The 12589-nt window shown below is 36.8% G+C and overlaps 1 protein-coding gene across 1 annotated transcript; it reads left to right on the top strand.

Annotated features, from left to right (window-relative positions):
- Window positions 1–3482: 3482 nt before the first annotated feature.
- LOC106735068 (olfactory receptor 50) lies at window positions 3483–4418 on the top strand. The gene has a single exon (XM_014588604.2). The coding sequence runs from the start codon at window positions 3495–3497 to the stop codon at window positions 4416–4418; it is 924 nt and encodes a 307-aa protein (XP_014444090.1). The 5' UTR covers window positions 3483–3494.
- The last annotated feature ends 8171 nt before the right edge of the window (window positions 4419–12589 follow it).

The following is a 12589-nucleotide window of genomic DNA, read 5'->3' as shown; positions in this document are numbered from 1 at the left end:
AGGGAAATGCAAATTAAAACCACAATGAGATGTTACCTCATCCAGTTAGAATGTTAATAATAACAATAATAATAACCAAAAATAACAAGTACTGGTGAGGCTGTGGAGAAGGGGAAACTTTATTCACTGTTGATAGGAATAAGTACAGCCATTGTGGAAAATAATATAAAGGATCCTCAAAAAGCTAAATATAGAACTTACAATTCATTGATTCCACTACTGGATACAGACCCAAAGCAAAAGAAATCAATCTGTTAAAGAGATAACAGCCTTTCCATGTATATCGTAGCATTACTCACAATAGCTAAGGTATGAAATAAACCTAAATGCCCAAATCTTTATGAATAGAAAGAAAATGTGGTATATATCCAAATGGAATGTGAATAGTCAGTGATAAGAAGTATGGATTCGTTTTTCAAGGCAAAATGGACAAACCTGGAGGGAATATCCTACACGAAGTAAATCTGGTTCTGAAAGACAAATATTGTTGCATCCTCACTGATCAGCAGAAGCTGAAAGATTTGATTGCATGGAAGCAAGAGTATATTAGTGAGTACCAGAAACTGGAAACAGAAGGAGGGAGAGGAAGATGGGGAAAACTTGGTTAAGATCTACAACAGTACATGTAAATAAATGGAATCAGTTATAGACTAACATAGCACAGTAAATAACGTGATGATTTAATTACATTTCCAAATAACCAGAAAAGCAGACTTTGTATATGTGTAACATAAAATAATGTGAAATGTTGAAGATGGTGGATATGTTTATTTCCCTGATTTGATCATTACACATGGTATATATGCTTGAAAAATCACATTGTACCCCACAAAGGTATACAACCATTATGTATAAATTGAAAATTATAATATAATCATTATTTTTAAAAAAATCTTACAGAGTCATTGATTTTTTTTTTGAGAGATTTTCACTGTAGGGCGCGTGGGCTCGCCAGACAGACAGAGAGAGACATAGAGACAGAAAGCGAGAAATCACCCCCCAGGGGGGATGGTCATGCCGCAATCCCTTCTCCTCCATTCTTCTCTCGGGATCCTGGGCACGTACACACACGCGCCCGGCCCGGCGTGAGTTTTAAGCCACCGGGTCTGGGACACGAACCGCAGTCGACTACATGGGAGTCCAGCGACATAGCCATTACGCTAACTGCTGGTTACCCAGAGTCATTGATTTTATTTTTATCTCTGTGTATATAGGGAAAGGGGGGAGGTGCCTTAGGAAAACAGGCAGTTTAATGGTAGCCTTATAATCAAGTAATGCATTATCAACACGAGGATTCACAGGACCCAGAAACCTGAAGTTTCAATATCTTATGAGATTTCTTCATTCAAATAGCTATTTTAAGTACAGATTGATTGATTTTTTTAATACAAATAGAATCAAGTAATAATAGTAATGGATATTCACACATCATGTTGATAGTGAGCACATGGTATTTATTACTTGCATTTGATGAAATGGAGCTGTGTAGGATGAATCTAAAATCAATTTTGTAATGGGTTTCTTTTTTAGAAAGAATCATTTTACTTAACTTTATTTATCCATTTATTTATTTATTTGTTTATTCATTTATTTATTTATTTCAATTTGACCAGAGAGAAAGTGAGAAAGAAAGCTGCCAGGTCTGGGCCTCGAACCATGGTTAGCCATGTGGGAGTCCAGTGCCCTTAACCACCATGCCACCTACTGGCCCCTCTAACAGATTTCTTGAAAAGCAAGTTTTAAATAGTTCTCTATGTTACTGTGAGAAATTTGCACAAAATAATGCTGACTTCATAGCTTTTAAGCAGGAGACCAAGATTTTAAAAAACTGTATTCAATTACTCAGGATCCAGTTGTGGATATGTTTCCTCACTCTCATTCAGAGTGAAAATATTGAGTATATCTAGTGTTCTTGAAATAATATGAGGTTTAGAAACAAGAGACTTTAGTTAACATACTCAGCCTCCACCTCGGTTCATTATAGACTGAATTCATTATAGACAGATTTTGCCAGTGTTAAAACTAAGAAAGCAAAAAGCTTTATGAATCCCCAGGTTCCTAGTAGCTACCTCGAGGTTATTATCATTATTCCTCTAGGGGTGGATTCTGTTATGCCTGCTTCAATGAGCAGTTCTTCCTCCAAGGGAGGCAAAGGCAATGAAGTAATTATGCTCTGTTTGTATCTAATTTGGATCTGGGCATGAGGGGATTTCCTCCCAGGTACTCTCTGTGGTTTGAAAAGTTAGAACTCATGCTGATTTCTTAGGAGCTATAAACAAGGGTGCATTGATATATCTATATTGCCCAGTTTTGAACTGGTAACTCCTCTGCCTATTGCAATGCAGCTTTGAACAACCCTTAGCAATGCCCCGGATTTTGTAGTACTCTGTGTCTTCTAGAAAGAAAGCTTCTCATGCCTAGTAACTGAAGGTATGTATGCCACCACCATGTGTGAGGAGGAGTCATGTGACTGTATATGGTTGTGCGTTTGTGTGCCTATGTGCCCACCATATGCTGCTGGTTCTACTTCTGTTAAAAATAACTCTGTACTTGGAATTGCTGTTTGAATGAAGAAATCTTGTAAGATATTTAGATTTCTGGAATGGTTTCTGGGTCCTGTGGATCATCATGGTTGATAATGAGTTAACAACTGAGTATAATGCTACCATTGATCTGCCCATTTTTCTAAAAGTCAAAATTTGACCAAAAAAAAGATCCTTTCTAAAGTAGAATAACATCATTTGTACTTCTCCTCACACCAGAGAATGACAGATAGTTCCTTGTAGAGTAGCTATCTAAAGTTTGAATGAATAGGATGAAAATCTCCATGTAGATTAATTTACCTTGACTGATCTACCTAACTTTTGAGAGGATAATGGAAAGACATATTTCCTTTTGTTTATTTTTAACTTGCATTAAGTCTCATTGGTCTTTCCTTCAAATATTAGCCCAAGTAATATTATTTTAAGTTTTGCTTACACATTCAAGTTGTGAGGAGAGGTCTCCAGATCCTAATATCTAGCATATCCATAGAAGCCCACTGGTTTCTTTTATCTTGATCCAATCCATAAAAACAAAGCATTAGGCAAAGTATTTCAGGAGCTTGGGAATGGTTTAGAGAGACCAACAGACCATTAGCGATCTTATAGTAGTTTTTCTACTACCTAGCTATTGACCAACTCTTGCACCCTAATTTCCTAATCTCAGATTTCCATCATAAATTCATGGATTCCTGAAGTTTGAACCTGGGCTGATAATCACTGTGATGTTTCACAGTTTCTCCAGAAGAGACTGTATTAGTTTGTAGGTGGACAAATCATATTGTTATGCTAGACCATCATGAGTCCATGAGCAGGGCAAGAAGCTTCAGATATTCAGACTAAAATGTACATAATGTCTAGTTCGAAACCATATTTTCATTATGTATAGTCACAATGCCTTCTCATTTTTTCACATTCATCTCCTTTATTGTATCTCTAGCAAAAGAGAAGAACATGAAGAAGTATAATCAGAGCAGTGTGTCTGAGTTCCTCCTGCTGGGGCTCCCCATCTGGCCAGAGGATCAAGGCATTTACTATGCTCTTTTCCTGGGCATATATCTGACCACGGTGCTGGGGAACCTGCTCATCATCCTGCTTATCTGGCTGGACTCTCACCTCCACACCCCCATGTACTTCTTCCTCAGCCACTTGGCCTTCACTGATGTCTCTTTCTCATCTGTCACAGCTCCAAAGATGCTTATGAATATGCAAACACACAGTAAATCCATCTCATATGCTGGGTGCATTTCCCAGGTGTATTTTTTCCTATTCTTTGGTGACCTGGATAGTTTCCTTCTCACCTCGATGGCCTATGACAGGTATGTGGCCATCTGTCACCCTCTCCACTACACAACCATCATGAATCAGAGCCTCTGTCTCCTGCTAGTAATTGTATCCTGGGTCTTATCCTTTGCCAGTGCTCTTTTGCACACTCTGCTATTAGCTCGCCTCCCTTTCTGTGGAGACAACACTCTCCCACACTTCTTCTGTGACCTCTCCACCTTACTCAAGCTGTCCACCTCAGACACCACAGTCAATGAGGTGGTTATCCTCACTGTTGGTGGGGTGGTCATTACTCTTCCATTCATATGTATCCTGGTCTCTTATGGCCATATCGGGGCCACCATCCTAAGAACCCCTTCCATCAAGGGAATCTGCAAAGCCTTGTCCACATGTGGCTCTCACCTCTCTGTGGTGTCTCTGTACTATGGAGCAATTATTGGACTGTACTTTTTCCCCTCATCCAGTAACACTAATGTAAAGGATGTCATTGTGGCTGTATTGTACACTCTGGTCACGCCCATGCTAAATCCCTTTATCTATAGTCTGAGGAATCGGGATATGAAAGGAGCTCTGGGAAATATACTCAGGAGATGAACAGTTTTCCCATGATGGAGGTTGCTTTCCCTTTTTATTGCATCTTTGTCTTTCTGAATTGTTTCTTAGTGAATCTTGATGTGTCACTCTTCCTTCAGTCTTTCTTTTAACTTGAACATAGTTTGTTTTTCTTTCCTAGTTATTGATCTTAAAGTGATTTGGAAAAGTTTTTACAAACATACCTGTACAAACAGTCATTTCCTATATATATTTTTCTTTTCTTTTCTTTTTATTTTTTTTGGAGAGGTTTTCGCTATAGGGTGCGTGCGCTCGCCAGACAGACAGAGAGAGACATAGAGACAGAAAATGAGAAATCACCCCCCGGGGGGATGGTCACACCGCAATCCTTTCTCCTCCATTCTCCTCTCGGGATCTTGGGCACGCATGCACATGCGCCCGGCGCGAGTTTTAAGCCACTGGGTCCGGGACGTGAACCGTGGTCGACTACGTGGGAGTCCAGTGACATAGCCATTACGCTAACTGCTGGTTCCCTATATTTTTCTTTTTGCTATGGTATCCCTAGTATTGCAAGTATTTAAAATTTTAATAATGTAGTCACAACTTTTAGATTTTTTTAATAGAGGACTATAATTTATAGTTTTTCATAGCAAAGTTTGTCCATCTCAAGATAACCAAAGTGTTTCTTCTGAGAGTTTTATGCTTTTACTTTTGCATTAATGTTGTCATATATTTGGAATTTATTTTGTTAGTAACCTTCAATAGAATACACTGTATATTGACTCAAAGATATTACCACACATATTATCTTCAACAGATAATTTTCCATTTTTTGTTTCTTAAATGTTTTGCTATCATACATTTGGAATTTATTTTGTTAGTAACCTTCAATAAAAATTTCAATAAAATCTAGTTTAATTTTGTTTGCAATTTTAAAATTTATTTTTATTTATTATACTTATTCACTGTACATCATTACAGCATACAAAATTAATTTTCCCATCCATATATATATATATATATATATATACGTATCCCATCCACATACTATATATTGGTTTTAAGATATTACCATACATATTATCTTCAGATAATTTTCCATTTTGTATTTTTAAATGTTTTGTCTCTTTCTTTTTTACCCTTGATTCCCTCCCTCTCACCTCTGCCATTTTCCACCCTCATCTCAAGATCATAAGAAATTTTACTGGAGCCTTCTAGGTCCTAGGAAAGCCAGTGAGTTGTAAGGTATGGCAGTGAGAGTGGATATTTTAAAGTGGCTTTCCAGGCTGTGATGTGATTGTGGGTGATCCGTCCATTCTGACTAGGAAGTTCACTTCTTCAGGGTGTAGGCTAAAGAAATGCTAGGTAGGATATCAGGAAGTCTGGGCAACCTGAACTGAATTCAAACACAATTTCAGTATAATTTAATTCACCTTCACATTTTTAAAAAATAATAATGAAAAAGAGACTTCCTTGTCTAGTTACATAAATATTCATCCCATGTTTCTACCTGAAGTGGCTAAGTTTTTTCTTTAGTCCTTGAGAAACTGCCTCTGCTCAAGGCAAAGCTACCTAACAGCATTTCTATAAGCTGATTACTTTGACAAATATTCCCATATCTACTGTTTTATTTAATTGATGAGGGGGAAACTTAATTTAAGAAAGGTTTAGTAACTAGCTCTGTGCCACTAGGCATTGAGTAGAAGTGGTCACCAAACTCTGTGTGAGATCAGATCCTGAGACATATAACACACGTGGATATTTTAAAAATCTTGCTCCCCTGCCCAAAGTGAACCATTGTCAGATATTAGAGAGTGGCCGTTGCAGAAATAAGAGCTCAATGGAGATGCTAGAGACCATGAAATAATGGGTACATTAGGCTAATGGTAAAACCAGAGAGGACAGGGGCTGGCAAGTGGTGTGGTGGTTAAGGCGCTAGACTCCCACATGGCCAACTGTGGTTCAAGTACTGAACCTGGAAGCTTGTTTTCTCACTTTCCCTCTTGCTGTCTGTCTCTCTCTGGTAAAAATTTTAAAAATAATAATAAATAAAATTTAAATAAAGTATTTTTTTTTAAAAAGGAGGGGGTACTTTTTCACCTGTGAAAGTTACTTGTTAGGAGTTTGATCATGCCTTACTGTAAAGGCCATGTCCAAGAATAAAGGATATAGTGAAAAATATCTGCCTTATAAAAGAATAAAACAAACTTTGAAAGTCTGAAGGGACTAAAAGTATCTAAGTAATTTAATTGTCTGCCAGAACAAACATTGACAGCCTTTAAAGAGCAGAATGTGGGACCAGCAGTTAGCGTAACGGCTTATGTCCCTAAACTCCCATGTAATTGACCGCGGTTTGCGTCCTGGACCCGGTGGCTTGAAACTCACACCGTGCGTGTGTGCGTGCGTGCGTGCCCAGGATCCCGAGAGGAGAACGGAGGAGAAGGGATTGTGGCGTGGCCATCTTCCCTGGGGGGTGATTTCTCGCTTTCTGTCTCTCTGTCTCTCTCTGTCTGTCTGGTGAGCGCACATGCCCTGTAGCAAAAAAAACCTCTCCAAAAAAAAAAAAAAAAGAGCAGAATGTAAAACACAAAATACATCATCCAAGATTTCTAGAAAATATTGGAAAATTACTAAACATATGAAGAAGTGGATAAAAGCACATCATAGTAAAAAAAAGAGCAGTTAAAATAAGCAGTCTACAAGAAAACATAGATACTGAAATTGGCCAAAAAAGACTTGGAAGTGGTGATCATAAGTATGTTGTTCAATTACATCAATGAAAACGTGATTATGAGTTAACACATGGCAAATTTAGCAGAAAAAATGCAGAAAGATGGAAACACTAGTTAAAGCACTGTAAAACCATGCTCTATCCATAAATATGTACAATTATCATGTCCTGATGATCATTTAAAACTCTACAATTAACACATTCAATAGCTAAAGGAAAAATCACTAGATAGGCTCAGTGCCAGATGGAAGATTTCGGAAAGAAAAGGTAAATGAAGTTTAAAAATCAGAAGAAATCATTCAACTGAGCAGCAGAGAAATATGATTGTGAGGAAAGATGAAAAGAGAGTCAGTGAGATCTGGCTTTAAAGCAAGTTGTCTAAATTCTGGACATTTGAGTGACAGGAGTAAAGGGAAAAGTATAACAGGACAGGAAATTTATGTAAAGAAGTAAAAGTCCCACATTCCCCAAATTTGGTTAAAGGGATCAACTTATAGATCAAAGGATCAAAACAAACAGAAGGAAAGATAAGTTAAAAAAAATTTTAGAAAGCATACTTTGGACACTATAACCAAAAACGAATAGGAAAGCAATGATGAGAGAAAAATCTATAAAGATCCAGAGGGAAAAAAATGATACACTAATAGAGGAAGAATGATAAAGACTGAATGTGACAAAGATCGAGTTGGAACAGGAGTGAAATGAGTGAGCTGAATGTGAAAGTGCTGGGTCAGGTTCTGTCTTAAATTTTTTTGATGTTTTCTTCATTATGTATTTTTGTATTAATTATGATTTCATAAAAGATTGCATTAAAATACTTATCTTAATTACTGATTTTTGACACCTCTTAAAGTTTGCACTTGAGACAAATTTCACACATGTGCTTTATTTGCATCACCCTAATACCACCCTGATCAGCAATATATTTTTTAAATATCATGCTTAATTGGAATGTAACTACTAGAACTGACTCTTAGCTTTCTTCCAAAACAACTTAAATTATCGATATAATTTAAAATACTGACGGTGAACTTCTCCAGGTGTTTTAAACAAGGGGTGAAACTCCAAGGGATATTAAAAAGGTATGGAAGTTAAGGCATGGGAGAACACCAAAGAATGAATTATTTTAAGTTTCATATGCGTTTTGGTTTGTAAAGCAATAATAGTAATTTCTTACCTATTTTTGGAAATTAATTGTATAAGAATTAGTTTATTTGCTTCTAGATACAGTGTGTAAATAAAAATTTTGTTCACACACACAAAAATAGGAATGGGAACATTTATAGTTAGCTCAGCATTGGCACTGCCACTAGCTTTTGCAGGCCAGGGATGCTAAATTGCTTGAAATGCACAGGACATTCAGTTGAGGAAGAATAATCCTATTCAAATTGTCACTAATACTCTCATTAAAAAATGACACTCAAACATGCATCTTTTTGTTTTCTAATTTTTTTCCTGGTGTTACACAAAAGTTTGTTTGTTTCTTAAGTTTTTGTCTTAAGGCTTCTGGAAAGAGACAGAGAGAGTCAGTGAGAAGGAAAGTGAGAAATAGAACCTCATGGGGGATGAGCATGCTGCAATCCCTTCTTCTTTCTCCTCCCAGGATTTTCAGCACACATGCATATGTACCTGGTGTGATTTTTGAGCTACAGGGTCCAGGACTCAAACTGTAGTTGGCCATGTAGGAATCCAGCACCTGAATCACCATGCCACCTGCTGGCCCCACATAAGAATTTTTATGTGTTATCTTATAACCAATTTCAACATTTTTTGTTTTCTATATACATATGGGTTAAATAAATCAGATTCATAAATTATCTCAACTATATGAAAATGAGAAGTATGATTTATTAAAGCAACTTTTAAGATTGCACTGATATCTGTACAACTATTAGATTTCAACTCACAATTAGTAGATATTTGTACCTCCATTATAAGGAAATCATTATGATGATCAAGAAATTATCCATAATTATTTTAGTTCACTGAAATGAAAACAAAATATTAAAAACAATTCTCAAGAATAGTCCATGGTAAAGATATATGTGATTACATTTAAATTAAAATTTTAAAAAATTTTAAAAAGCAGTGAAGTATACTACTCTCAAGGAACAACTGACTTCTGTTTTCTACCCCTCCACAAAGTCATTTCCACTAGTAGCCATTGTGCTTTTACTTCTATCATTAGAAGTCTGAGTTTGTAGTTAAGGTATCATCCATAAAGTATAATTGGTCACTAAAAAGTTGCCAAATCTATTTCAAAACAGTGGATAGAAAATAGAATTGAAAGAATTTAGGAATTTAGAAATGGAGAAGTTGTCCATATTGTCCATATGTTAACATGACATAAGAACTCTGTTTATTAATATATTATACCTTTAAATTAACATTTAATAGTTGTTCATATTTTCAAGGTATAATGTGGTTTTTCAATACATGGATACAATGTATAAAGATCAAATTGGGGCAATAAACAGGTACACTATCTCAAGTGTTTATCATTACTTTTTTGGTGAGCATTCTTTTTCTTTTGGAATAACTTTAGACACCAGATACTGTAATCTATGTATCTCAGACAGATAAGTGAAATTACACAAATAAAATAGGTATGGTAGAGACTATGTCTTCGCAGAATCTGTGATCTACCCAGGGAATGGAATGCAACAAGTAGAGAAGAATGATTGCTGACATGTTCTTTCTAAAACTTACACCTAGCAAATTCATTGATGACCCAGTTCAAAGTGTAGCTCTCCCTATAGCCTTCTCTGATTTCATGTTAACAGCTAATTATTCTGGAAGAATGTCCACAGGAATGACTGTGTCATGACTTATAAAATTTTTCACTGTGAAAATTTTATTTCTTGGATTTTTCTCAGGACTTGGAAGTGATGACATATGTTGTGGCAACCAGGAACACTTAAAGGTAAATATTAGACAAAAAAAAAAATCTACAGAATTTTGAATTCATGGAAGTACTCTCGTTCCATATAACCTAATGATTAATACTTTTAGAGGCTCAACCTATCATTCATAAAATTTACACTCCTTAAAATCACTTCTTTTTAGCAAGTGCTCAGAACTGATTCTCTGACATTTTCCTACAGCTGTGCCAATGAGTGTCCCTCAATCTGCACTGCTTGGTACTAAAAGAGTCAGATTACTAATACAGATGTTCCAGTTAAATCAAAGCATCTTGACTATAAATGAAAATATTAATCAGATAAGACTTAGAATTTCATCTGTACTCCAAAAAATGATGGACAATTTTCAAGTGGAAGTGTATCAGTAGGACTCATTCAGGAGAGTAGAATAAACATGCTTGCTCAGACAACTATTGAAATATCTGGGTAACAGAGGTTAAGAAAGTTACTCTTAAAGATCAAAAAGACCTAAAATTGGAGATTTTGGTCTAAAACATAGAATTTGTGGTTAATAGACAGATAGTGGCTATTTCAAAAGGTTAATAGCCTTTAGCTGCAAATCTCAAAAAATCACCAAAAAACTCTCCCCAACTATCTTGGTCTTCAGCAGAAAAGCAGGTGGCACTTAGGAGTTCAGTGAGAATATACTGTAAATCTCAAGTCTATGTTTCTGGCTACAACTACCTCCAAAGAGCAAAGCCTTCTCCTCTTCTGTCATCTAAATCTCTCATAAGTTACCTTGTTGAAGAACATGAAATAAGAATGATAGAGAACAGGGACATCTGGACAATATAATTCCTGATCTCACCACTACAGTGTGGAAGAGACTTTAAAGGTAGATGAATGTGATGCTAAGTTAATGACATACACCCTTGTACAGGGCATATGGACAGCAAGAAAGGAGGGATTGGTAGGAGAAGAGAGTGTGTATGCACAGGTCTTAGGAGCATGATGAGGAATGTGTGGGACAAAGTCATCCCAGATGAGGCCATTTTAAATAGCTAACCTGCTAATGGCCACAGAAGCAGTAGTAAAACCAGCCAAGATTAATAAAACCACCATTCCACACTAGATCAGCTAAGCCCAAAACAAACTTTAGATTTATAAGCAACACAAAAGCTTATTGTTGAATGCTACTGAGATTTTGTGGCTTTTTATCATTGTTTTGCAAAATTCTTTTTTGAAGGGTGGGTCAAACAGAGATGCAGAAAGTTTGAAAAAGATGTGAAACACTGATAACATGTTGTTTATTGCCCAAGTTCAAGGTGAGCTCACAAAGCTCTTAGTAGTTTCTCAAAGCCCATAGCAGCACTTGCAAGCTTCCTCCCTCTTAGAGTTAGTAACGCAAGTGGAGAATACTCACAGAGCAGCGTCCTCCCTGTCAGAGTTAGTAATGCATGTGGAGAACACTCACAGAACTGCTTTCTCTGTCTCAGACCTCACAGCATGGAGTTGAGCTAAGCCAAGCCAAGGTCAAACCAAACCAAGGCCATTAGGGTTTACCAGGCTGAATCAAGGCTGAGCTGAGCAGGGTTAGCTAGCAGGGCAACCCACAGCTAGCTTACCAGGTGCTCCTTTCTCTTAAAGGGGCTGCAGACAATAGTGGCTCATTGACAAACCAAGTGTAATGTGCACACACATACATGTGTATTACATTCAATGGTGTAAACAGCAAAGTCATAATCATATAGTAAGTTCAGTACGAATGATAACATAAGTTGTTTACCCTGTGGTCTTCAAACATGATAAGGTAGGAGGTAAGAGAGCCAGACTAAACCATCCTGAATCCATTTGTAATACGGTTATTCAAGTTTTTCTGTGGCAAGAGCTAAGTGACACACAAGGGTATTTCATCATTGTGTTGCGAAACAAAAATAATGAGACTGGGTAACTTATAAAGAATAGAGTATTATTTGGATCATGATTCTGAAAAGTCCAAGAGCATGGGGTTGGCTCATGGTTAGACTCCAGAGCTATGTCACAATATGGCTGAGAAAAGCCAAGATCTGTGAGCATGTGCAGAGAGAGAGACTGAAAGAGGAATTAGACACTTCCACTTCCTCTATTTGTCCCTCCCTTGCTTCCAGATGATTAGTTGGTGCCTGCAATTCTTCCTCCCCCTGTCCATTGACTCACATGTCATTCTTGCTTGGTAAGGTGTCTGCCCACATTAAAGACAGGTTTTCTTCTTAAAATGTTCACCACTTTCCAAAGCCATAACATAGGACCAAATTATAACACATGAACCCTTGGGGAACAAACTGTTATCTAAACCAAAGCAAGCCCTCATATTCCAAGGGCAATGTGAACATCAAAGGAATGGGAAAGTGTAGTTCTATCAAGGGAGAAAAGAGGGAGGAATAAATATCTGTTTATACAATAATCCAGTCTATCACACCTAGTACTTGGAATATTGAAGAAGTGCTACTCAGGAGATATCAATATCTCCTGCTATTATTTCAAAATTTATTTAGCAGAGGATTGTTTTCCTCTTTTGAAGAATAAAAACTCTGATGAACCTCATACATTCTCTTCTAACTCTTAAGCATTAGAAAGGATTT

The sequence above is a fragment of the Tupaia chinensis genome, unplaced genomic scaffold (assembly GCF_000334495.1).
Source record: "Tupaia chinensis unplaced genomic scaffold, TupChi_1.0 Scaffold000289_1, whole genome shotgun sequence".
NCBI lineage: Eukaryota > Metazoa > Chordata > Mammalia > Scandentia > Tupaiidae > Tupaia > Tupaia belangeri.
Note: the sequence above shows the minus strand (reverse complement) of the source record. Positions and strands in the feature narration are given on the sequence as shown.

Bases quoted from the DNA above. Each gene is read 5' to 3' on its own strand.
- LOC106735068 (XM_014588604.2), top strand. From the start codon at position 3,495: ATGAAGAAGTATAATCAGAGCAGTGTGTCTGAGTTCCTCCTGCTGGGG.